Here is a 26,176-nt window from a genome sequence, read left to right as displayed (position 1 = left end):
ATTTTACTCTCAGTTTCCATGAAGAGGGTCTGCAGTTCACAGAAACCCTTTTAGATCGCCAGACACAATTATCAAGCACTTAAACCTGTAATGAGAAGAAGCTGAGGAGGAGAACACTGTCAAAGCTAATTAGGAGTGTTTCGTTTAGCTTTAAAGGCTAAATATGTGATAGCTGTGAATGTTCGTCATCGATAACGACATTCAATGTATTTGCAAAATAAGAACTCAAAAGGCATTTTGATTTTTACCAAAAAAATAACTGCTTTATTTCCATAATACGTAACAAGCGAATACATCTGACGATCGATCGTTTCATGATGACACCACTGGCATGGTCACGGTCAGAATCTGTGAGGGAGGGAGGGAGAGAGAGAGAGAGAGAGAGAAAGAAACAAAGAAAGAGAGAGAGAGAGGAAGAAAGAAATAGGAGAGAGAGAGAAAGAAAGAAAGAGAGAGAGAGGGAGGGAGAGAGAGAAAGAAAGAAATAGGAGAGAGAGAAAGAAAGAAAGAGAGAGAGAGGGAGAGAGGGAGAAATGGGGGAGGAGAGGGGAAAAGAAATATCAGACAATTTGAAATTGAGAGAAAGTGAGAAGGACATGTGTGTTAATGTGATAATACTTTTTAATATTATCATTAAGACTTTGTAATGTGTGTGTGTGTGTGTGTGTGTGTGTGTGTCTTACCTGTGTGTTGGTGTTGTACTGTGCTACACTATTCTCCTGGTCGATGAAGAAGGGATAGAAGATGTCCAGATGAAAGAGAGAAGGCCGAGCGTTCAGCACCAGCCTGTCCTCCCCCAGGTCCAGAACGAGGGAGCGAGAGGATGACTGGAAACGAGAGGAGGAGGGAGGAAACGAGAGGAGGAGGGAGGAAACGAGAGGAGGAGGGAGGAAGCGAGAGAGAAGGTGGGAGAGAAGCAGGAAAGATGGTTGATACAAGCCAACACAGATCGGTCATTTTGACTGTCATTTTTGTCATTGGGGAAAAAATTCCTAATTCCAAACCCAATACTCGCCCCCTACTTCCTAGCTCCTACATCGTAGCTCCTACCTCCTACCCTAGGCCCTTGTTGACTTCCACTTGAGGATCTGAAAGGATGGGTGTAGGTATAAACTAATATTTGTGTGTATGTATGTAGTTACAGTTTGGCTAAAGTGACTATATGGAACTTTCAGCCTCTGGGGGAGCTCTTGAGCTAGGTGGGTCCCCTAATTACACAGAAATATTGTCAAGAAACTTCCTGATTTGGCATACAGAGGCACAGCTCCCAACACGCAAGAGAACAAGTTTATTTTGCAAATGGTTGCTTGCCTTTAAAAGAAGAACTGTGTGGTCTAATGATATAGATAAGAAATCGACTAATATGAACACTTAAGCCAACATTTTAATATAAAGAATTAGTGACAAAAGTATCTTTTAGTGGAGCAATACGCTACTAATGTGTATGTCACAAACTGCAGAATGTAAACATAACTTGAGACACTCGTTAGATTGCTAGCAAAAGTAAATCTGAGCGGTATGGCAAACTAACTGAAAATATGTTCTGTTTGGCCCTCAGTTAGCTAAGCTTGTAGGTACAGTATGGCAAATTGAGTCATTTACTGGAATTTACTGTTAATCCTACCTGCCTCGCTGACTCTCTTTTGCTAACAATCATAACAATGTTTTGTATGAAATTGTATCTTGTGTTTGTTTTTGTTTGTTGTCTTGTTGTCAATGTGGCTCCCTGTTAAAATAAAGGTTAAATAAAATAAAAAGATGTCTCCTGTCTCCAGTTATGTTTACATTCTGCAGTTTGTGACGTACAGCCTTTCATAGCCTGTTATCATACTGCTGCTATGCAATCTGTTCCAGCTGCTGCGGTCAGGCAAACGCCTTCGCTGTCATGCAGCAAGAACAGAGAGGCTAAGGCTGAGTTTCTTCCCCCATGCCATCAGGATCATCAACGATGACCCCACCAGTGTCCCCCTCAAGTCACTCACACACTCACTGACATCATAACACACATGCACACACATAAATATCCATTGCAGACTCATCTTCCACTGTAATTATCTGTACTGTCAACCTGTCATTGCCATTGTATATTGCCATTCCATTGTGTACATTGCTTCACCGCTGTTTATACTGGTTATATTTTGTATTATTTCTATTTTATTTTATTTTAAAACTTATTGTTGCACTACTCTGTGGCACTGTCACTTTTGCATTTCACTGTATACTTGTATGCACGTGACAAATAAAGAATCTTGAATCCTTTCAGATCCAAGAGGGAGTAAACCAGTACTTAGGGCTTCAGTCTTAGGGCATCGGGCTGAGGGAATAGGGCTTAGGGTTCAGGGAACAGGGCAGAGAGCTTAGAGTGTAGGGCATAGGGTTTAGGGCTTAGGGCAGCTGGTTTAGGGCCCAGGGATCAGTTTGGGACCGGGCCAGTTGGTATCTCACCACTCCAGGAAGCTGAATCTCGGCTATGAGGTACTCTGGATCACCAGCAGGGGGCTCTACCAGCAAACAGAATTCTGGGCTATACGGGAGGAGAAAGTGAGAGAAGGAGGAGGAAAAGACGGAGGGGGAGAGGAGGGAGGGGGAGAGAAGGGAGGGGGGAGAGACGGGGAAAATTTTATCGAACAACAAGTACATTGTCTAAAATAAGTGAATCATGTGACAACAGGGAATGAGAGGGACAAAAGGAAAATGAAAGTGTTCCTGATGTGGATGGACATGGTGAAGAACAGACTTCTTACTGCTTCTTACCGTCTGGCTACAGCTGGGGGGGTGTATGTCTCCCTGGAAGACAAAGGGGGGGGGGGGCGGTTAAATATAGCTCATAGCTATAACAACAATCAGTTCTCTCTGCTGCCCCTAATATGTGTGTGTGTGTGTGTGTGTTGGGGGGGGTGCTCTAAAGTGTGTGGGTGTGTGAGAGTGAGAGAGAGAGAAAGTAACCTACTTGTGGCCTAGTTCCTGTATGACAGGTTTGCTCTTGGTGCGGATGTTCTGCTTGTTCACAGAGCCCAGAAACTTCCTGTTCTTCAGAACCTTCCAGTCTGAGGAGACACACGCGTGCATGCGCACACATACACACACACTAAATCAATCCCAGAAACACATATGTGCACCACCCACCCACACACAGACACAGACACAGACCCACACACAGACACACCTCGGCAGAGTTGCAGACTGTACTTGTTCTCCAGCCCCTCTAAAGACACTGCGATCAGAAACTGCTGGAACAGCGGATCTTTCTAGAAGCACAAAACAGCAGTTACAGACCAGCACCTACTGTACCACACCAGCCCAATATCTGGTAGACAAAACATGGATGACAAACACACAGATCATCAATGAAAAATATACCGTGTAAATCGTTCATATTTACAAAGAAATTACACTTTATTCTTATCTGTCTATAGCGTTCATATAAACTTCCTGTTTACAATCGTGCTTATGTTGTATGTGTATGTTATGTGTGATGTCTCTATGTCTTTAAGCTACTTGGAACCTGAATTTCCCCTAGGGATAAATAAAGTTTCTATCTATCTATCTATCTATCTATCTATCTATCTATCTAAGAGAAGTGGTAAACGAATGGGAACATAATTAAACTCAGACACGGACACACACACGAACCTGGCATTTCTGAAAGAAGTCGTGGCTGATGACTACGTCGTAGGCTGTGCAGCCCTGAGAGTCTGAGGAGACAGACAGACAGACACACACACACAGACGCACACACACACACACACACACACACACGGAGGATTATTTACCAAGCAACACAGGCTTTCCTGTTGTTCACTGGAAAGGTTGGCCAGGAGCCTCCCTCAAAACATTCCCAATCCTTTTCACTGACATTATACATTACGTTTACACATTTTAGAGGTTTGGCAGAGGTTTGGGGGCTGACCATTGCTTGCAAGCAGGCAGGGGCTGTACACAGGGGCACACTAGGATTTTATTCCTAGAACATAACAGGCTTGGTACTGTGCTGTTTCACAATAACAGCTGGGCTACGTAGCCCAGCTGTTATTGTGAAACAGCACAGTACCAAGCCTGTTATGTTCTAGGAATAAAATCCTAGTTCCTGCTCTTAATAGACAACAGAGTCCCAAAAGAACCTCTGACTCTCAATGTCCTTGTGTACTGCAGATCTGAAGGGGTACTGGAGAAGTGTAAGCCACATTGCTTTCACCTATCCAATGCTCTCAGGTCTACACTGGAGGAGGTAGAAATCGGAGGACGGGCTCATTGTAATGCATGGAACAGACTACACGGACTGCACTGCTGTCAGGACTGCAGAGTCACTACCTATCTTCCGCTGTAGACTGAAGACCCATCTCTTCAGGCTATATCTTGACTGTCCCTCCTACATGATGAGCCTGTCCTCCGATTTCTACCTTTACAAGCCTCCCCTGAGAAGGAGGTAGGGTACAGGGTGTAGAGAGCTAGAGGTTGGTTTGGAACTCAAAGTGACTGACCCAGTGGTTACCAACCACCCTCTCCTCTCCTCTCCTCTCCTCTCCTCTCCTCTCCTCTCCTCTCCTCCCTTCCTTTCAAATAAAATTCCATTTCAAACTTGGCTCCCGGTGTGAAATTAGTTCTGGGTTTGTGACGGTCCGACCCTTCCTGCTATTGAGAGTGTGTGTAAGAGACAAGGGAACGAAGCCGTATAGCAGAAGTACTCAACTGTTGTCTAGCTCTGTGTGCGGCTCGCCGAGGCTCATGGGAACTCTGTATGCCGTCGGGTCGTCTGATTCGAGGAGCTCCACTAGATCCTCCCTTGAGAGGTGTGGCGGGGGCGGGACAGAGGGAGACTGACACACGTTGACGAAGACCTTCAGTTTGTCTGGCAGCTGGAGAGTCTTCACACACAGACCTAGACACACACATGCACGCACGCGCACACAACATTCCAGATGAGTGAATACACTATGAGAGAGACCTCACATGTAGGTTAAGAGAATCCAGACACACTAACTGTATGTGTGTGTGTTTTTGTGTGTGTACATGCGCATGCATGCATGCATGCGTGCATGCGTGTGTGTGTGTGTGTGCGTGTGTGTGTGCGTGTGCATGTATGTGTTTAGGGGCGGGAGCAGAGAGAGAAAGACAAACCAGGCTCTGGTCGAATGACTCTAGTATCGGGATTTTCACTTTGTAGTTTTCCCATTGTCTAAAAGAGAGAGAGAGAGAAAGAGAGAGAAAAACAGAAAGCAAAACATTATTGCAGGATGATATTGCAGCGTGATAGCGTTTCCGGCAGTCGACAGTCACATGGTTGTACTTGGCATGGTTGTACTTGGCATGGTTGTACTTGGCATGGTTGTACTTGGCATGGTTGTACTTGGCATGGTTGTACTTGGCAGGACTAAATGCTAAATGTACTTTGCATGACTGTGCATGAATAAATAATAATCAATAACCCTAACCCTGTTGCCAAGTTGAGAGAATGACAGGGGTGAATGACCGGTTACTTAGCATGCTCTCGTGAAAGCTGTGTCAGCCACATTCCTTTCACCTATGCAATGCTCGCAGGTCTACACAAGCATCGGGGAGGCTGGTGGAGGTAGAAATCGGACATCAGTGTGTTTGTGTGTGTGGCTGGGTGTTTGGTACCATTCCTCATTCCGTTCCATGCATTATAATGAGCTCATCCTCCGATTTCTACCTTTACCAGCCTCCCCTGAGAAGGAGATAGGGGTACAGGGTGTTGAGGGCTAGAGGTTGGTTTGGGACTCAAAGTGACTGTCCCAGTGGTTACCAACCACCTTCTCCTTCTCCTTCTCCTTCTCCTCTCCTCTCCTCTCCTCTCCTCTCTCTTGATGATGGGTGAATGCAGTATTGTACACTCACGATCTACATCCACCACGGGCCAGTTTCCTGACATTTCTAAAAACCTGTTTTGGCTTTGTCATTATGGGATATTGTGTGTAGATTGATGAGGAAAAAAATGAATTGAATCCATTTTAGAATAAGGCTGTAACATAACAAAATATGGAAAATGTTAAGCAGTCTGAATACTTTCCGAATGCACTGTATACTGAAAAATGTATGCACTCACTGCAATGTAAGTGGATTTGGATAAAAGCGTCAGCTAAATGGCATATATTATTATATTAAGGATGTGGGAACCGCCAGGGGTGTAGTCAGGGTCAATGGTTGAGCACCGTGCATGTAATATGCAACTCCACCTGAACTAATTGAACCAAAGTTCCAGTTGTCTAATAATTAATAATTTGTCTGTTTTCGTCTTTTTGTGCAACCCACAGGGGAAGTGGCCTCTTGTTGTAATTGCAAGTAGTCGAATATGTGTGTGAGAGAGAGAGAGAGAGAGAGAGAGAGAGAGAGAATACTGCTCATGTTCGGCACATGGGGCTGGGCAAAGACACACACACACACACACACACACACCTGACGCAGAAGCTGCTGGTACAACTCCTCGTGCTGCTCCTGCTCCATCTCGGAGCCCATGAGAGATGAGTCAGTCTCCATGTCTAAGGAAGAGACGTGTGTGTGTGTGTATGTGTGTGAGTGAGTGAGTGAGAAAGAAAGATTAGGTCAAACTAAGAGCTCACCATTGACACATTTCATAGGCTCGCGTGTTTTACAACACCAGACTGGTCCAGACAGTTATTATCGTAAAGACAGTGTGAGAGACATACAAAAAATAGCTGTTTTTAAAGTGTATGGCCGTTTGACATCAGCAGAGCGTTGCTAGGGACAACGACGTGACTTGACAGGAAAGCTAGCCTAGCTGAGCTGACCTCCTTGCTTGCGCTAGCTTAGCTGAGCTCACTTTTATTCACGACAAATTAACCAGAAGCATTTCGTCTTCAGGGCTATAGCCAGGCAAACTTGTTTAGAATTACTTCGGTTTGCTTCGGAATGCAATAAAAGTATGTTTACCTTCTTTCAACATGTGCAGTCGTCTGTTCTGCTGTTGTTCAACTTCCTGAATCACGTGACGTAATTCACTGTTAATCACACATTTTCAAAATAAAAGTCGGGATGTGTGTCGTGTGTGTCGTCTTTTCAACACGATTTCCTTTGATTGTTTAAGTGGGTCTAAACACATCAATGGTAGCCTAATATCAAATAGAATTAAACCAAGAGGTGGGGCTTTTAGCAATTGGCTGGGGTTACGCTGCTCACGGCTAATATCGGAGTGCATTGTCGTATATTTGGACCTAATATACGCCTAATATATCTAGAACTAGGTTCTACGGAGGCCAAGGAAAGTGAATACGAAATGCACAGCAAATGGGCCTCCATGGACCTTTGTAAAGAAACAGCTCGAAAACGACCTAATTTTCGTAATGATATCATACAATACATTTGTTTTCTATATATTATAGATAGTCCCCCTTTTTCAATTGGCTTGACAGGTGTTTCTGGTTAGGTGTGTTCCGTCACATTATTTGTGCAGGCATTATAAAGCTGTCAGCTTCTAGCACTGATTCTAGGCTTTGCATTTCCCTTTGGAGTCTGCTATTGGTGTCTGTCAACATGAGGACCAAAGTCAATGAAAGTCAAGGGAGCCATTATGAGGCTGACATATCAGAAACATAGCCAAAACCTTAGACTTACCAATGTCAACAGTTTGTTACATCATTAAAAAAGAAAGCACTGGTGAGCTCAGCAATCGCAAATAGGCTGGTAGGCCAAAGAAGACTTCTACAGTGGGTGACCGAATAATGCTCACCATAATTAGGAAAAAAACCCAAACAACAGATCAGGAACACTCTCCAGGAGGTAGGCGTGAATTTTTCAGAGACTACCATCCGCAGAATACTTCACCAGCCGAACTACAGAGGCTTTGCTGCAAGGTGGAAAGTGCAGTTTGATAAAAAAAAGTACCTAAAAAGGTCTAGAAAATGATTTACAGCATACCACCTCATCTGTGAAACATGGTGGAGGGGGTGCTATGGATTGGGCATGTATACAGTGTAGCTGCCACAAGAACTGTCTAACTTGCCTTAATTAATAGGGGTGAGTAGCACGTTGCCTATCAGATGGCAACATGTACACACAGCTGGATGTGTGTTTGTGTGCATGCAAGTGTGTGTAGGTGAGTGTAGGTGTGTGTGGATGTGGATGCTGTTTTTGTGGGATATGTCTTGTGTATTCTAGGTCAGATCTACGCAAGAAGATATGTGGGCCTGGATTAATCTTAAATAATCTTTTGTACAATTGTACAATTAACCTTTTATGTCTTGTATGTGTTATGTAAAATATAATTTGAAAATTAAATAAAATATGTTTTCAAATAGGACCAAATCCAAATAATGAGTTTGTTTTTGGGAGACTAGGGACCATAAAATGAACACACTCGCATCAATCTCAATTCCAGGGGGGCTAAAGCCAATTCACTTCATCAATGCTACATTGTTAGAGAATAACAACTCCTTTGGATGTGTGGAGAATTTTATATTAGCTGATCTGGCTTGGATTGAGCGATGGGAGAACATCCTTGCGTTTCCCAGGGTAGGCCTATTTTGTGTTTTGAGTTGCTGCCTATGACATCTTAGCAACACTGAAGAAAAGATAGCCCGTAGGAAAGATTTGTTTTGGGCTCCGCCCAAGCAAGGTATTTGACTGGTTTGACGTGTCGTGAGGCGTCTCAACGGGTGTCCACCTCTTTGTAGCTACTTACTGCAAAGGATTTCTCCAGGCTTTCCGAACTAGGAACGCCTGGTCTCAACTGTTTTACTCTCTCTTTTACTGTACCTAACCATGCTTCTCTTCATCCACACACACACAAACACAAATATTTCATACACCATACATTCTATACTTCACATATGTTCATATTTATTGAAATGTGCAAAACGGGGGTTGAAGGTTCGGAGAAGACTGTGGGTAACAGTACTTGTGGCACCTGTTATTGACATAATAAGCTCCAAACTGCCGACATCCCCATCTTTGTCCTTGATTGTGTTCTTTAAGGAGGAACGTTGCTGAGCTGTGTTTCACTGGACTTCTGTTTGGAGTATCTCTCCGTGTAATAAACTCATATTGTGGCTTTAACAAGACCCTTGGCTCTTGAATCTCACTTTTGCTGAAATAAAATACTACAGTGGAGAATTTCCATGAAATGCTATATGATATGTCACAGTAACAGACTATTATGAATAAGAACTCACAGTAACTTGGTGATTAATGACATGACATGATGTTATAAATATTGTTGAGACAACAGTCAGCCAGGCAAGCATCCTACGTTTACAAAAACAGACCTGGGTTGAAATTATATTTGATTTCTTTTCCCCAAAAAACCATGGGAGTTTTCCATAGGTTCCATATTCCAACCAGGGGAGTATTCCATAGGTTCCATTTTCCAACTATGGAGCATTCCATAGGTTCCATCGAACAGGGTAAGCTAAACCTCTTCGACCTCAAGTCTAGTTGAATACTATTTCAACCCAGGTGTGGTGATAAATAAATAGCATACTGTTTGAAGCTTTGGTGTCTGGGAGACACACTGATGACACCAGGCAGCAGGCACTGGGCAAAGTGCATCTTCTAAAACTGTACCCACAGAGACCATTTACCGTTCTAGAGGCAACCTCACTGACACTCAAATGCAGAAAGGTGCACATGGATACACATGCACACAAACACACACATGCACACACGCACAATGATAGTCATATATACTCATACTCATAATACATTCAAAATACTCTTCTTCACTTCATTTTTTACACAATCTTTTCAGCTTAATGTTGTTTTCCTCCACGGATCTCAAGTTCTAACAGTTATCCATCTGGGAAGGAAATTTCCAGTTCCACCTTATGACCCACAAATGTTTTCTTAATGTTCTTCTCAAGGTCTTTCTCCTGGTCATATTGTAACATATTTATTGTGGCCAGAATGAGAAGCTACAGAAGGCAGGCATAGTTCTTTGGTGTCACAGTATCTCCACAACAGTTAGTTCTGTAACCGGGTTTTAACCTGAGTACCTTTCACATGGACGGCATAGATGTAAACTGTTATTCCAAGAGTACATCCGGGCTTGCAGTTCGAGGGCTATAATACATCTGGGCTTGCAGTTCGAGGGCTACTACAGTACAGGGCTTCGAATCGGGGCAGACTCATCATGAGAACATAATTCCAAATCACTAGAATTCTGTAATTCCTGAGAGAGAGAGAGAGAGAGATTAATTTAAAAGGCCAGTATGTCGATTTTTAAATACATTTCTAAATGGATAAATCTGTCGGCATCAAGGAATGAGATCACATGATGAAGAACGTTCAGCGAAGAGTGCTGTATTAGTCCTAACAAAGCGCTTTCTAAAATCGGGTGTCAGGTCGGACACTGGCCTTTACGTGGCCGCAGTATTTCACGTTGGGTTTGTTTACAAGGATATGTTTAGCGCCATTAGAATACGTAGCATATGCAGCATTTTCAATTTTTCAGTGTGACCAGCGGGGACAGCAACACAGAACTACATGCTAGGACCTTTAATACAGTGGAAAAGCAGAATATTACCTGCATCACACTTTGTGTGAGCAGTGTTTGTCTTCCATACACCTCACATTCCAAGGCTTGCACACACGCGCACACACTCACACACACACCTTGTGTTTCCTCTTCTTCTGGATCCATAGGTAAACAACGAGGATGACATTAACCAGCACAGAGAGGACTAATGCACACGAGAGTACAACATTGCCTAGGAGAGACACAGAGCAGAGGAGATAATCAATCACAGAGCAGATGAGTTAATCAATCAAATGTACTTGCATAGTGCTTTTCACAGTGCTTTTCACAACAAGAAGAACGCAGAAACAATTTAAGAAACAAGAAGTTATATATTATATATTATAATATAAGTAAGGATTCAGCACTGTCAAGAGGAAGACCATAGGCAAAAGAAAGGGGGGAATAGACAGAGGTGGAGGAATGGATAGAGGAAAGGAGAGAGGAGGCAGATCGGAGGAATAAAAAGAAGAATTGAGGTGGATAGATGGGTGGATGGAGAGATAAACAAGGGTGAGATACTTACTTTGTGATTGGTCTCTTTGTTGTTTTTCTAAAAAAAAGAGAGAAAAAATAGGAGAGAAGGTCAAGCCACATTGAATCTCCCATGTCACGCCCCTCCTCCGCACCCTCCACTGGCTCCCGGTAACAGCTCGCATCAAATTCAAGACCCTGGTGCTTGCCTACAGGGCGGCAAAGGGAACAGCCCCTCCCTACTTGCAAGCAATGGTCAGCCCCCAAGCCCCTGCCCGATCACTCTGCTCGTCCACCTCGGCTGCCCGCCTGGCACCGACGCCTCAACGTGGATGCAGTGGCCACGCTACTCGGTCACGGCTTTTCACTGTCCTGGCGCCCCGCTGGTGGAATGAGCTTCCCACCACGGTCAGGACTGCAGAGTCACTTCCGATGTTCTGCCGTAGATTGAAAACCCATCTCTTCAAGCTACATCTTAACAGTCCCTCCTAAAGACCGCTTCACCCTCACTACCCCCCCTATACTAACCCTAACCCCGAGACCTCTTCTCCCCTGTTACCCCCCTGTACAAGTTCTCTCCTGCTAATAAAATATATTAAAAAAAAAAAAAGCCTACTGGCATTACGACTGCCAATGGCCCCTGGTGTGAGCATTGATTACTTTGCCTTATGATGACTGTTGGATAGATGATTCACTTACTTAAACAAATGTATTGTTGTACGTCGCTTTGGATAAAGGCGCCTGCTAAATGCCATAAATGCCATAAATGTAAATGAATGATTCTTATTCTTATTATTGATCATGTGACATGCAGCGTTAACCAATAACTAGCTGGCTCCACGACAGGTGTTTTCCACACATGAGCTATAATGTGTCAATCGTTGACCAATCAAAACAACACAATATGAGAATGCTCTACTAACCTGGGTTGTTGTTGCCTGATGGAGTCATTGTTTTTGTTGTTGTTGTTGTTGTTGGTGATGGTGATGGTGATGTTGGCGGTGGTGTTGTTATTGTTTTGTCTAAAAAATATTAATGATAGGGTCAAACAAACATCATCAGGAGAGGGGAGAGACTGTTCGTCACCTACAGTAACATCAGGGGATGTTACCCCCCTGTTACCCCCCTGTACAAGTTCTCTCCTGCTAATAAAATATTAAAAAAATAAAATTAAAAAAATGTGCCTACTGGCATTACGACTGCCAATGGCCCCTGGTGTGAGCATTGATTACTTTGCCTTATGATGACTGTTGGATAGATGATTCACTTACTTAAACAAATGTATTGTTGTACGTCGCTTTGGATAAAGGCGCCTGCTAAATGCCATAAATGCCATAAATGTAAATGAATGATTCTTATTCTTATTATTGATCATGTGACATGCAGCGTTAACCAATAACTAGCTGGCTCCACGACAGGTGTTTTCCACACATGAGCTATAATGTGTCAATCGTTGACCAATCAAAACAACACAATATGAAAATGCTCTACTAACCTGGGTTGTTGTTGCCTGATGGAGTCGTTGTTTTTGTTGTTGTTGTTGTTGTTGGTGACGGTGATGGTGATGTTGGCGGTGGTGTTGTTATTGTTTTGTCTAAAAAATATTAATGATAGGGTCAAACAAACATCATCAGGAGAGGGGAGAGTAACATCAGGGGAGGTGGAGCTAGAAATCGGAGGACGGGCTCATTGTAATGCATGGAATGGAATGAGGAATGGTATCAAACACGCGTGTTCTACCTCTACTGGACCCCCTTGAGTAACACACACTATTCAATCCCAATCTTCCAAAAAGGTAACCATGCAAAATAGTGAGAATGGGAGTGTTGTACAGTACTTACGGTAAACAGAGGACTTTGACTTGGTTGTACATGTTATCGCACTCGTTCCTGGGGGGAAACAAGATAACAGGGTGAGACTGACAGGAGTGGACAGATCGTACAGTAGGCCTATCAGTGAAACAACATCATGACATTAATGATGACATGTGTACATATGGAGCAAATGGAGCACTCGGGCGCAGTTTCCGGGTAGATATGGGTTTGCTCGCACACGCGCACACACACGGGCACGCACGCACGCACGGTAATGCACACACAAACCCGCAAGCACACGCAAACATGCACACACATGCAAGCACACACACACACACACACACACACACAAAGTATGCAAACACTCAACACTTACCATTTGTAGTTAGATTTGGGCACTTCATGGCTATTATTCCTTCACCTAGAGACAGAATGCGAGAGAGAAAACTACTTGATCTTGATAACATGATTATTAAATGATTATTAAAGTTTCTATCTATCTATCTATTTCCTGTTTCTTCCCCAACACTTTCATCAGGCTCAAAAATCAGGAAGTGTGTGTGTGTGTGTGTGTGTGTGTGTGTGCCTCTGTGTCTGTGTGTGTTGGGTGACTGACCTAACTTCAACCACAGAGGCGCACACACACACACACACACACACACACACACACACACACACACACACACACACACATACACATATACTTACTGTATGTATCACAGTCAGCTGTAATGCGAGAAAAGAGACATCATGAGAAAGGTAGAAGAGTTGACAATACAAGAGGAACTTTGCTCCAAAATAATACAATTTTTATATATAATATTACATTTTATCAAAAGGCCATTTGTGAACATACCGGGTTTATCTGGGTTTTTTTTAGTACAATTTGTGACACATTTGTGATGGAGTGTTTGGACAACCATACACCTGAAGTCTCTCACACTGACGAAATCAAACTCCATTGGTGTGTGTGTATTACCAGGGGAGTTCTCACACTTCAGATACTGATGAACACACAGAGAAAGAGAAGAGGCCAAGTAATGAGAACACACACTTAATTACACAAGGCATGCACACCTACAAACACACACACACACACACACACACACACACACACACACACACACACACACTGGCAGAAGCACATAACTACCCAAAGTAACCAGCAGGCTAGGATGCACGCATGCAAACACACACACACACACACACACACACACACACACACACACACACACACACACACACACACACACACACACACACTGACAGAAGCACACACCTACCTCAAGTAAATGTTGGGCCGGGATTGTAAGGTGTTCTTTTTTGTTCTTGCCCTCAATACTGCTATTGCAGTTCTGCTCATAGAACCTGAGAAGGGTTTCTTCAACTCTGGCAAAGTTATCCTGTAATAAACACATTGTAGTGACTTACACTTTACACAATCAAGAAATCAATCAAACAATATAATTAGTCAATCATTCTCTGACCTCAGCGAAGTCTGGGTTCACTCTCCTCATCTGGAACATGTAGTCTACTGGCAGAGCGGCTTCCTTTAAGCCAAGACAGGGAGTTAGTGCCAAATAGACCAAAGAGGTGTGTGTGTGTGTGTGTGTGTGTGTGTGTGTGTATGTGTGTATGTGTGTGTGTGTGTGTGTGTGTGTGTGTGTGTGTGAGTGTGTGTCTGTGTGTGTGTGTCTGTGTGTGTGTGTCTGTGTGTGTGTGTGTGTGTGTGTGTGTGTGTGTGTGTGTGTGTGTGTCTCATGGAAATTAGCATTTACCATATCATCAAGATATTGAAGATAGACACCCAGAGTCCATCCAACCATTCCCTTCAACATAAATTCAACAGAGGAGAGGAGTGGGGGGGGTTGGAGGAAAGGAGGAGAGGACCATTTAGTTTATGACGTGTACCGTTGTTGCAACATAACACATGCAACATGCAAATGCAGTTAGCGCTTCGCTAGCTGGATTGACTGTGATGTGTAACCCTACATATAGTATTAGCCTACTTGGTCATGTGACCAGGCTAGTCTAACATAAACTAAACTGAGCTAAGCTATGCTATGCTAGGAAGCTCTGTTGACTGTGATGTGTATCTACGGGTAGTACTTGGCCGTGTGACAATGCTAGTCTATGCTAGGCTAAGCAGCTCTCTGTGTTGACATCAGTGAGATTTTAAGGGACTTTGAACTCACAAACAGACAGACTAAGATGCTCCATGCCTTCCCACACATCATGCTGCTATGGTAAACATCAGGATGCACACTGGGGGAGAGAGGGAGGGAAGGGAAATGGGGGGGGTGGGAGAGAGAGAGGGGGGGGGCAGGGCAAGGGGAGAGTAGGAAGAGAGTTAAAGGTACAATAATATGGAACATTTCAAGCGTTCTAATGGTTGACGTGACTATGTTTAATCAGTAGGGATCAGAAAAATAAAAAAATATTTCATTTATATATGCCATTTAGCTGACGCTTTTATCCAAAGCAAAAGCAGTATATATGGTCCCAGCGGGAATCAAACCCACAACCTTAGCGTTGTTAACACCATGCTCTACCAACTGAGCCACAGAGGACTGGGTACATCTAAAAAATGAGTGTCTAGGGGTGACACAGGTTAGTTTACAATCGGCCAGTGGTGTCCTAGGGCAGTGGATTCACCAATTTCTGCCTTTCAGTCTCTGGTGGCTGCCTCTTCAAATCGTACACTCATGCAGAAACACCACAGCTGTCAGACACTGCAAGTCCATTCCAGGGGGGGGAATTATTATTACAGAGGATGTTGTTTTTGTTTGGAACTTCAAACTAAATTTCGACTTGGTGGCCAGAGGTGGCAGATTTTTCCAACAGCTCCTGATACATGTGCAAAGTGCAGGACCAAGTTTAGGAACAGTGAAGTCATATAGTTATTATTAGCTCTTATTCAGTAGGCTGAATCACTCCCAACGGGGAGACTGAGGGAAAGCCTCAGCCTGGCAAGAGAGGGGGAAGCAATGTCTTACCCTGTATGTGTGTTGAAGCCACTACAGGGCCTTTCCCATCCTGACCTTCCTGAGTGCTGACCTTCTCTCATTTATTATCCCACAGAAACATTTTTACCTTTGTTTCCTTCCTTTCTCTAGCACTGTGCCGATGGCATTGTTCTTCTGGAAGGTTTTACTTACGATGACTGATGTAGCGTTGATTCACTTACTTTACACAAATACTAGTACTATATAAGTCGCTTTGGATAAAAGCGTCTGCTAAATTACTTAAATGTTCAATATTAAATGTGGGAGAGAGAGAGTGTGTGTGAGAACAAGGAAGACTGTTCAGGGCAGATGAGACATTCTCAAACGAAAGAAACGTCTAGAAGGGTCACGGGGCCTCAGGGCGGCCTCCACTCCTTCAACAATCATCTCCTCTAGTCACATTGTCTGTTGTTCTTCTCTGTAATTAATTGAACAGGGGTACAGGGTCTAATTACGACACCCAAAACTAATTTAACCCTCCCATAAGAATGCTAATGTCATGGCCTGGGGTGCTCCAGTGGTCTAGCACCATGGCATACAGTGCACACACATGCCTATATCTGCATGGGTTCGAATCTGGCCGATGCCCTGCTGACATACCCTCTCCTCCTTACTTTCCTGTCTTTCTCTACTGTCTCTATCCAATAAAAACTGAAAAAATATGAGAGTGGGACTACCACACTCCATAAAAATAAGAAAGTCTCAAATACATCTGACTGACCTATGCTAGACACAGGTAAGAGTCATCACAAGACTAGAGTCGACATGCATTCACATCCTGGACCTAGTAAAGGAATCTCGGCGAGATGACTGTTTAATATATAAATGTATGTTAGAATTATATATCATCATAAACAACACGCAAGTTGGACTAGACTATACACTGTAGATCTTACTTAGCCCGACCGGCTGTTCCGATGCCACCACCACCTGTTAAACCTCGTACATCCATTCCCACCTGGAGTTAGCAGGTTAGCTTAAACATGCTCCATTCAAGGCTGTAAAGGCGTTGGTTTCCACTTGGCTACCTATCAGAATATTGCGTTGACGTGAGTTGACTCAGAGGTGAGAATGGGTGTGTGAGGCTTGACGTTAGCTGTGGTCGGACATTAGTTTCATCAGCTTCAACAGCCGGTGTCGGGGCAGATGCTTGCAGATGACATATTATCGACTGACTGAATGCAAGACAAGATACTATTATTTTTGGGCATAACAGTGGAAGTAGACTAATACTAAATGTCCTGTCTGGTTGAATATGTCTGCAATACTATAGTGTTAGAAACTCTCTCTCTCCGTTATGCTAAAAGCTCTCCGTAGCAGAAAACAATGACTTGGCATGATGCTTTAATTGATAATGAAACGAAAGTCATTTTCATGGCTACGAAATCTCCTAAATTCGCTCTACATGGTCGTAAATGGTCAAGTCGATCAAATATGTTAATAACATTCCGTCATTCTGTGATAATGTAAAGAAATCTGCATACTTACTCAGCAGTGTATTATGTCCGAAAAAAATGTCAGGTTGATGTTCGGTCTTATCTGTGCAAAACCTTTTCAAATCAAATTCAATGTAAAAAATAAATAAAAATAAAATACGTATACAACTGTCTTATAGAAACGTATCAAATGTTATATCTTAAGACAGCGGCTTGCCTTATATCTCCAGCTCTGCGCACATTTTGACAACTTTAGTTTCACCTTTTTAGAACGTACTGCTGCCTTTCATGTATCGCCCTCCTCCTCTGGCCCTTCTTTCAAATTCCCCAAATATACCCAGTGGGTTGGGGGCTGGGACTGTCAATCAATAGTGCTTCTCTCCGTCCGTGGGACTTCTTATAATATACCCCAGGCGGTCTGTGCGCCTGGAACGGAAAAAAACCGAATTGCGCCTTTCTGGCTGACAGCTCCTTCACGCTAGTGGAAACATCTAGTCTCACTAAATCAGACTCGAGAGATGAGATTCTGGGTCCACATATGATGAAGCTTCTGATCTTCCCCCGCAAATAAAAAGTAGCCTAGCCAAACTGTCTGTAACTGTCTTACAAAATGTATGTAAAAACGTGGTGCTTTTGACGCCTGCGTAAAACCCGTTTGAAGGACAGGAGTCTACCCACGGGTAGGCGGGGTCTTCGACTTGTGGTTAACTGTGACTAGTACAGCACTGGGGACTGGAGCTTAATACATAGCGGGCCTTTTTTCATCACGTATTTTTGCCTAGCACCGGTTACAAACGTTGTTTTAAATGTATTTTATTTGATCATTTAAAAACAATGTACATAAACAACATGATGCACCTGATTAATAATCATTGAGGATAAAGGCACACAAAAGTCAGACTTATTTCCATTGTGGTCCTCCTTCATGATGGCATTAGGAAAGTTTGGCATTAATGGCAGATAAAAAAAAAAAAACTGTTTCACTCAGAGGCTCCTGAATATATAAAAAGTACCTTTCCCCGTCAGGCTTCTGAATATATAAACACGTTAGCTATACTTGCTCTAGTGTTGTGGTTGTGTGAGTCTCTAACATGGGGAAAGTAGTCAGACAAACATCTATAGGATTTTTCCCCCTCATTACATTCCTTCCATCCATGTCAATGAGTCATCCGGCCTCCCATGGTGGAAATGAGGACAGATCAATTTACTTATCTAGTCCCTTATGGTAAAAAGGCAACTGGCGTATACAAAAAATCAACAACAACAAAACCTTGGCCATGACAGTATTTAATTCATACAACCATCACCGTTAGTTAATAAAGGCATTTCACAGTCACATTTACATATAAACATAATAATCTTGATATGCAAATCGCTGACAATGGTCTTCGAGTATAAAGCGTCCTATATGCAGTAAACAAACGTAAACATGGACAGTATTACATTCCGTCTGAGGGGTTCCCATGGCAACCCAACCGCCAAGGTTTGGAGTGTCAGTCAGTCGGGAGACTAAAAGAATGTTCCTGACCAGACCAACATCCCATTAACAGCCCGACTAGGTCAAAACATCAAACTGACCCTAACCACCAAATTCATGTATTCATTGAACCCCTAATCATAACCTAATTGTAACCCATTTGTAAATTCAATATGGGTTTGCTAGTCAGTTGGGTCTCCTTAGTGGTTCAGCTGAAGTGAACAACACAAGGATGATGTCAGAGAAGGAGGACTGCATTTCTGGGGCGAGTCTGGAACCAGAATATGGTCCACTGAGTGTGTAGGTACCAGGTACACACGTTTGTGCAGATTACTGACTCTAAGCTAACCTAGTAGCAGTTTCAACAGTTGTCTTCTCTCACGAGAAGAGCCACAGAAATGTGGTTGAAACTAGACAGGGAGTGCCTGTGATTGAAACTATCAGTCTGTGAAATCAAAATGCTAGTTTTAACCGTGAAGCTATACAGTGTTTGATTACAATTGCATTGTTTACAAACAGTGGGAGTAAAACAAGTTTATATTTCGGTTTCTGATCGGGTAAGACAGTTGAACTAAGCTCATGAGCCATTTCTAGGTAAAAGTCTTCAAAAATCAATGGCTATATATATATATATATATATATATATATATATCATTAATTTAAAACTCATGTACTGTACCAATCCCAGATTGCCTCTTTAATTGAAAGTAAATTAAATATGACTTGGATAAAAAAAATAAGTTCCAGATATTATATAAATTAATAAAATAATGGAGTAATCATCCAAACATAATACGCCGATGTAACTCCTCATTGCGTCTGTCCCCTGGGTTGAATGACCTGCAGTACATTGTGTATCAGAACGGCAGAAGACAAATGACAAGAACCAGGGTTGCGACCCCCTCTTTCTAGAAGTATCAGGAGGTCAGAGGTCGTGAGAAGAGAGGCTGACCGCTGAACAATCGTCAACATTCAAGACAACTCTGAATAATAAAAAAAATTATAAAGAGCAATAAGAACTAATAATGGATTCAAAAAGACAGAACAGAAAACAGATTCATCTTTTTCCTGTATTTGCCCTTTGTCATGTTCTCTCCAGTGTTAAAGATGACTCTAACCCCTTCACTTTCATAGAGATTCATCCCTCGCTTCCTCATACCTCTGTCTCTCTCTGCCACTTCCTCTTCACATCCTCCCCTCTTTAGGGACCATTTCCTCCCTTCTTTAGTATGGCACTGCTTCGCCATCTTTCTTTATCCCTTTCTTTATCCCCTTCTCTCTCTCTCTCCATCCTTCCTTCACTCAACAGTGGAGGGAGTGTTTCAAGAGATCTATCCTCCTAAATCTCTTTCATAGGCCCTACATGACAGCCCTCAATAACCCCCCCCCCCCCTCCCCCCGCCTCACCCCAGCCCCAGCCCCAGCCCCATCCCCTCCCTGCCCCCTCGCCATGGTCCCACGCTGTAAGTGTTCAGAGGTGTTTCTTGGCCTGGGGGGTCTCTGTTGTGGCCTGGGGGGCCGCGGGGGGACCTTTGGAGTCTGAAGAGAACAGGGACAGGAGGTCCAGGAAAGCCCTGCTGATCTGAGCACCAAACCTGTGGGAGTCCTGAGAGACCAAGGGGGGTGAGGGGGTGGAGTATAGAGAGAGAGAGAGAGAGAGAGAGAGAGAGAGAGAGGGAGAGAGAATAGTACAATGTTAGTAATAGTAACAAGGATTTACTGCAACAATCCCAAATTGCCCCTTTCATTGAAAGTAAATTAAATACAGTAAGTAAGATCTGGGATAGTGAAGCATTGTTTCTTCTTTTGGATCAAAACACTCAAACATCTACTACAGTATGAGGATAAAGTAGAGATTATTTCATTCATTCATTTTATGGTATTTGTGTACATATTGGTACATATTTCACCATTCAGAAATTACAACACTTTTTACGCAAAGCACCTGAGACAGAGGAGGAAGGAGGTTAGTCACTACACACCTGACACCGCACACCTGTTTCAGGGTACCCAAAAGTGATGGGATTCTTTTGAATGATGTTCTAAACTGTTGATTTTGGCAAGCCTAAGCTTTTGGCTATGTTTCTGATTCTGATTCTGATTTTTCAGCCTAATAAACAGACTTTCATTGACACCGCTTTGGTCCTTATGCTGACAGACACCAATAGCAAACTCCAAAGGCAAATGCAAAACATGGAATCAATAGTAGACATCGAAAGCTCTCTTATGCCTTCACAAATGATGTGATGGAACAAACCAGACTTACCAGAAACACCTGTTAAGCAAATTGTCCCAATACTTTTGGGTAGCCTGAAATAGGGGGACTATTCATAAAAACTGTTGTAATTTCTAAATGGTGAAACCAATATATACACAAATACCATCAAATAAAAGCTGAGATTCTCACAGTAATTGTTTGATTTCAAATCCAAACTTTTGGAGTGTAGAGTCAAAAGAAGAAAAAATGCTTCACTGTCCCATTACTTACACAGGGAACTGTATATAAACATTTTAATGCATGGAATGGAATTCCTCGTACCATTCCATGCATTACAATGAGCCCATCATCTGATTTCTACCTCCACCACAGCCTCCCCTGGTGTGTATCCAACTCAGGGTTCATAGAGACATTGGAAAGGCGTTCATAGAGACATTGGAAAGGTCCTTAAAACTCAAGGAGTTCACTGTCATTTTCAAGGACCTCAAAAAACAAAACCAGCAACAAAAACAAACATCTTTAACAACCTCCCCCTTAAAATGCATTACCATTGGTGTCCCAAACATGTGCATTACTACTTTAACAATGATCCACTGGGTTGAAATGCGACTTTAACCCTGCCAAGTGTTAAGTGGATTCCTCGAGCCAACTCACCGTGCCAGAGAATGAGTGTTTGCAAGACACATGGAAGTTGATCATATCCTCTCCCACGATGATGTAGGAAACTCCGTAGCCATCATCAGCCACCTGCACACGCATAAGAGAGATGAGGTCAGCTGTGTGTGTATGTGTGTGTGTGTGTGTGTGTGTGTGTGTGTGTGTGTGTGTGTGTGTGTGTGAGTGAGTGTGAGTGTGGTTATGGTTATCAGGTATTCTCAGTACTCACTGGACAGAATCCGCCTCCCAGGGAGATGAACTCTGGTTATAGTGTGTATGTGTGTGTGTGTGTGTGTGTGTGTGTGTGTGTGTGTGGGGTCATCAGGTAGAGTACTCACAGGACCGAATCCACCTCCCAGGGAGATTAACTCTGGTTGTAGTGTGTGTGTGTGTGTGTGTGTGTGTGTGTGTGTGTGTGTGTGTGTGTGTGTGTGTGTGCGGGGTCATCAGGTAGAGTACTCACAGGGCCAAAGCCGCCCCCCAAGGATATGAACTCTGGGTGGTTCTTCAGGTCAAACAGCTCCAACTGCTGGACGGGAGTCTGACTGGTGGAGAGACGCCAGGGTTCCGACAGCACCTGAGACAGGGGAGGAAGGAGGTTAGTCACTACACACCTGACACCGCACACCTGACACCGCACACCTGACACCACACACCGCACACCTGACACCGCACACCTGACACCTCACACCGCACACCTGACACCGCACACTACACACCTGTCACTAAACACCTGACACTGCTGTCCTGTCACAACATACCTGTCATCTGTCACTGCTGTCCTGTCACTAAACACCTGACTTGAGTCTGCTGACACACATACCTCTTTCAGGAATGGAGACTCCACCCCCAGGTATTTGGAGACCACGTACAGGCAGAACAGGTGCCTGTCAATGCCTGATCCCGTCATGGCCAATCGGTAGAGGTTCTGGTGCCTCTCTGCGGCCAATCGGAACAGCCGTCTACAGTGCTCTACCCCCTGTGAGACAGAGAGGTTGTTATAACAGTCAGTGAAACAGACAATAAAATAGGGTTTACTACGTCCAGGTGTGTGTGTGTGTGTGTGTGTGGCGTGGCGTTTGTGTGCGTGTGCGTACTCCCTACCTCTCCGTTCTCCAGGGCCTTGACGAAGGCAGAGCTCTCGTTAGAGCAGGATCGCACCGTCTCCGTTCTCCCTTCTCTGAACAGACGCGTCATAGACGCCTCGTAGGTCAGACAGAACATACCCCTGTCCTAGAGGGAGAGAGAGAGAGAGGGAGAGAGGGAGGGTGAGAGAGAGAGGAATGGAGGGGAAGGGGGAGGAGAGGGAGAGAGAGCGAGGGGAATGGGGAGGGAGAGAGAGAAGAGAAGAGAGAGGGAGGGTGAGAGAGAGAGGAATGGAGGGGAAGGGGAGGAGAGGGAGAGAGAGAGGGGGGAATGGGGAGAGAGAGAAGAGAGAGGGTGAGAAAGAGAGGAATGAAGGGGAAGGGGGAGGAGAGGGAGAGAGAGCGAGGGGAATGGGGAGGGAGAGAGAGCGAAGAGAAGAGAGAGGGAGGGTGAGAGAGAGAGAGAAAGGGGGGGAAGGAGAGAAAGCGAAAGCACAATACATCTTATGAAATATGCACACGTTTCGAGTTTCCATATGTTCTTAAAAGGATAGAGTAGGCAGAGTTCAGTTCCAGGACTGGACTTTCCAAAACATTCCTAAACCTATGTGCCACCATCCTGCTTAAACAGTGTCAATCGATAGTGAGTTATTGATTAGACACTACTGTATTATGGATTCGACACTGTTATTGATTATATAGTGAGTTACTGATTCAACACTGTTATTGATTATATAGTGAGTTATTGATTAGACACAACTGTATTATTGATTAGACGCTGTTATTGATTATATAGTGAGTTATTGATTAGACACAACTGTATTATTGATTAGACGCTGTTATTGTTTAGATAGTGTGTTACTGATTAGACACAACTGTATTATGGATTAGACACTGTTATTGATTATATAGTGAGTTATTGATTAGACACTACTGTGTTCTGGATTAGACACTGTTATTTTATGGGGAGGTAGTGGTAGGGGATTGGTATGTGTGGGCTGTGGAAACCAGGAGGCAGAAGGGATGTTAACAGAAAGATGGTGGGTTTCCCAGGGAGCACGGTTCCCACAACACCTGGTCCTGGATGTTCACGTGCCTCCTCGTGTTGGGAAAGACAGCAGTCCATACTCTGTTCCCTCCCCATCCCGTCCCAGTGGGGGAGAACATCTATGTGTCTGTGCTCTCACCCTGTAGTAGGCCAGCTGCAGGGCCAGCTGGATGAAGGCGTCGGGGCTGATCTTCAGCTTCTTGATCCTGCCTTTACCAAAGTCCCTGAAGGGGAACACATGACAGTCCACGTCGTCAGCCAGGGCCTGGGCCACCGCTAGGGAGCTGGCCGTCTGCTCCTGGACCTGGCGGTGTTGGGGTGGGGTGGAGAGATTTACTTCAAAGCAGATTAATCTTTAATTGAGGAAACAATGATGACAAACAGGGAAAGAGACAGGGAGAGGCCACAGAGAGTTCTGATAAGGATCACATGTAGACTCCTGACCTGTCCTCCACCAGACATTCCATGACGATAACAGCCCTCTCACTTAGGACACTCACAACACTTAGAACACTAACTACAACACTACTTCCCTCGAACCCTCTCGTGCCAACACCCTCTCGTGCCAGGTGTGCCAACCTCTGGCCTGTCTACATGCCATTTAGCTGACTCTTTAATCCAAAGCAACTTCCATTGCAGTGAGTGCATACATTTTTCAGTATATATGGTCCCAGCGGAAACTGAACCCACAACCTAAGCGTTCTTAGCGCCATGCTCTACCAACTGAGCCACAGAGGACCACAGTCTAGCCTGTCTGGACACCCGGGGAGCAGGGACAAGTGAAGAGAGAGAGAGAGAGAGAGAGAGAGAGTGTGAACACTGTCCTCTCAACTATGAAACAGACAGTGAAGATTTAACTCTCAGTGAAAACACTATCTGTGTGCATCAGTTACTATTTAAACAACATAAAACCCCCCGACCTGTGTGTCTCTGATGTAAGCTCAAGAAGGGACAGTGACAACTGACAGGGGATCTCTTTTAGTCGGAGAGGAAAGAGACCGAGCCGACCTGTCTCAGTCCCAGGGGAGGCTGGTGGAGGTAGAAATCGGAGGACGGGCTCATCTTAACGCATGGAATCCTCAGATTTCTACCTCCACCAGCCTCATTTCCCTTCCTATAGCCCACACAGCCAGAGCTGATGAAGTTGGAATGGTGTGTGCTAAGTCCAATTGCTTTTCCACAGTCACTTCCAGTGCTTTAGTTGGCTAGCCATATTGGTGGGTGCAAGCATAATCCAAGTTAGCTTGCTGTAACTACACAATCGAATGCATTTGATTCGTGCTTTTTACAAACACAATGGTCATAAAGTGCCAGAACCTGTTGGGAAACCGGAGGATTTGATGTGTTGGTTACAGAATGTAAACAAACTGGAGATCATACAGGTTGGGACTAGAAAGCCCTACTGTGGAAATTCATTCAGGCTTGAATTTCCTCGAAGGCTCGAAGCCCCGGCTGCTGGCCGCTGGTAAGCACGCTCTGGCACCGCTGTCGAAAAGCGGCTACTGGTCTGATTTATGGTCAACAGCATGGGTCAGACACAGGCAACAACCTTCATAGATGTACCTGTACCTAACCTTCATAGATAGACCTACAGTACTGTACCTAACCTTCATAGATAGACCTACAGTACTGTACCTAACCTTCATAGATAGACCTACAGTACTGTACCTAACCTTCATAGATGTTACAGTATTGTACCTAACCTTCATAGATAGACCTACAGTACTGTACCTAACCTTCATAGATAGACCTACAGTACTGTACCTAACCTTCATAGATGTTACAGTACTGTACCTAACCTTCATAGATGTTACAGTACTGTACCTAACCTTCATAGATAGACCTACAGTACTGTACCTAACCTTCATAGATGTTACAGTATTGTACCTAACCTTCACAGATAGACCTACAGTACTGTACCTAACCTTCATAGATAGACCTACAGTACTGTACCTAACCTTCATAGATGTTACAGTACTGTACCTAACCTTCATAGATGTTACAGTACTGTACCTAACCTTCATAGATAGACCTACAGTACTGTACCTAACCTTCATAGATGTTACAGTACTGTACCTAACCTTCATAGATAGACCTACAGTACTGTACCTAACCTTCATAGATAGACCTACAGTACTGTACCTAACCTTCATAGATGTTACAGTACTGTACCTAACCTTCATAGATGTTACAGTACTGTACCTAACCTTCATAGATGTTACAGTACTGTACCTAACCTTCATAGATAGACCTACAGTACTGTACCTAACCTTCATAGATAGACCTACAGTACTGTACCTAACCTTCATAGATAGACCTACAGTACTGTACCTAACCTTCATAGATGTTACAGTACTGTACCTAACCTTCATAGATGTTACAGTACTGTATCTAACCTTCATAGATGTTACAGTACTGTACCTAACCTTCATAGATGTTACACTACTGTACCTAACCTTCATAGATGTTACAGTAC

General features: G+C 43.8%; 3 protein-coding genes across 6 annotated transcripts in view; all 3 read right to left on the bottom strand.

Annotated features, from left to right (window-relative positions):
* Positions 1 to 235: 235 nt before the first annotated feature.
* Positions 236 to 6,966, bottom strand: pih1d1 (PIH1 domain containing 1). Its single transcript, XM_083677200.1, has 11 exons — positions 6,910 to 6,966; positions 6,415 to 6,497; positions 5,119 to 5,176; positions 4,691 to 4,879; positions 3,634 to 3,695; positions 3,167 to 3,248; positions 2,951 to 3,047; positions 2,755 to 2,787; positions 2,446 to 2,524; positions 684 to 827; positions 236 to 348 (listed from the first exon to the last, which is right to left on the bottom strand). The coding sequence occupies exons 1-11, from the start codon at positions 6,920 to 6,922 to the stop codon at positions 313 to 315; spliced, it is 876 nt and encodes a 291-aa protein (XP_083533326.1). The 5' UTR covers positions 6,923 to 6,966; the 3' UTR covers positions 236 to 312.
* A 1,851-nt stretch (positions 6,967 to 8,817) lies between these two features.
* On the bottom strand, positions 8,818 to 17,821 carry LOC310809762 (uncharacterized protein). 4 transcript variants are annotated; one of them, XM_083677196.1, is made up of 15 exons: positions 17,433 to 17,821; positions 17,268 to 17,329; positions 14,970 to 15,039; positions 14,553 to 14,603; positions 14,262 to 14,324; positions 14,058 to 14,177; positions 13,631 to 13,778; positions 13,483 to 13,500; positions 13,151 to 13,195; positions 12,802 to 12,849; positions 12,456 to 12,554; positions 11,884 to 11,982; positions 11,013 to 11,039; positions 10,585 to 10,679; positions 8,818 to 10,141 (listed from the first exon to the last, which is right to left on the bottom strand). In XM_083677196.1, the coding sequence occupies exons 3-15, from the start codon at positions 15,009 to 15,011 to the stop codon at positions 10,067 to 10,069; spliced, it is 930 nt and encodes a 309-aa protein (XP_083533322.1). In that variant the 5' UTR covers positions 15,012 to 15,039; positions 17,268 to 17,329; positions 17,433 to 17,821; the 3' UTR covers positions 8,818 to 10,066. The 4 variants fall into 4 exon arrangements, with proteins under 4 accessions (XP_083533322.1, XP_083533324.1, XP_083533323.1 ...); XM_083677198.1 differs by having other exon boundaries at positions 17,478 to 17,821; XM_083677197.1 differs by having other exon boundaries at positions 17,268 to 17,821.
* A 2,311-nt stretch (positions 17,822 to 20,132) lies between these two features.
* Positions 20,133 to 26,176, bottom strand: part of cpt1a2b (carnitine palmitoyltransferase 1A2b) — a 24,118-nt gene continuing 18,074 nt past the window's right edge. Inside the window, exons 14-19 of the mRNA XM_083677189.1 lie at positions 23,840 to 24,004; positions 22,672 to 22,800; positions 22,391 to 22,546; positions 22,031 to 22,144; positions 21,565 to 21,657; positions 20,133 to 20,298 (exon numbers count right to left, since the gene is read on the bottom strand). Of these exons, the coding sequence (XP_083533315.1) occupies positions 20,164 to 20,298; positions 21,565 to 21,657; positions 22,031 to 22,144; positions 22,391 to 22,546; positions 22,672 to 22,800; positions 23,840 to 24,004 (792 nt within the window). The 3' untranslated portion in view covers positions 20,133 to 20,163. The remainder of the gene's footprint in view (positions 20,299 to 21,564; positions 21,658 to 22,030; positions 22,145 to 22,390; positions 22,547 to 22,671; positions 22,801 to 23,839; positions 24,005 to 26,176) is intronic.

This window comes from Argentina silus (assembly GCF_951799395.1).
Source record: "Argentina silus genome assembly, chromosome: 9".
NCBI classification, from domain to species: domain Eukaryota; kingdom Metazoa; phylum Chordata; class Actinopteri; order Argentiniformes; family Argentinidae; genus Argentina; species Argentina silus.
Note: the sequence above shows the minus strand (reverse complement) of the source record. Positions and strands in the feature narration are given on the sequence as shown.

Bases quoted from the DNA above. Each gene is read 5' to 3' on its own strand.
- pih1d1 (XM_083677200.1), bottom strand. The intron at 3,696-4,690 runs GTTGAGTACTTC...CTGTCTCCTCAG, and splicing joins GCACACAGAGCTAGACAACA to ACTCTCAGGGCTGCACAGCC. The intron at 3,048-3,166 runs GTGTGTCTGTGT...GTGTCTCCTCAG, and splicing joins CAGTCTGCAACTCTGCCGAG to ACTGGAAGGTTCTGAAGAAC.
- LOC310809762 (XM_083677197.1), bottom strand. From the start codon at position 15,011: ATGATGTGTGGGAAGGCATGGAGCATCTTAGTCTGTCTGTTT. The intron at 14,325-14,552 runs GTAAATGCTAAT...CTTGGCTTAAAG, and splicing joins TTCAATATCTTGATGATATG to GAAGCCGCTCTGCCAGTAGA. The intron at 14,178-14,261 runs GTCAGAGAATGA...TGTTTATTACAG, and splicing joins TGAACCCAGACTTCGCTGAG to GATAACTTTGCCAGAGTTGA.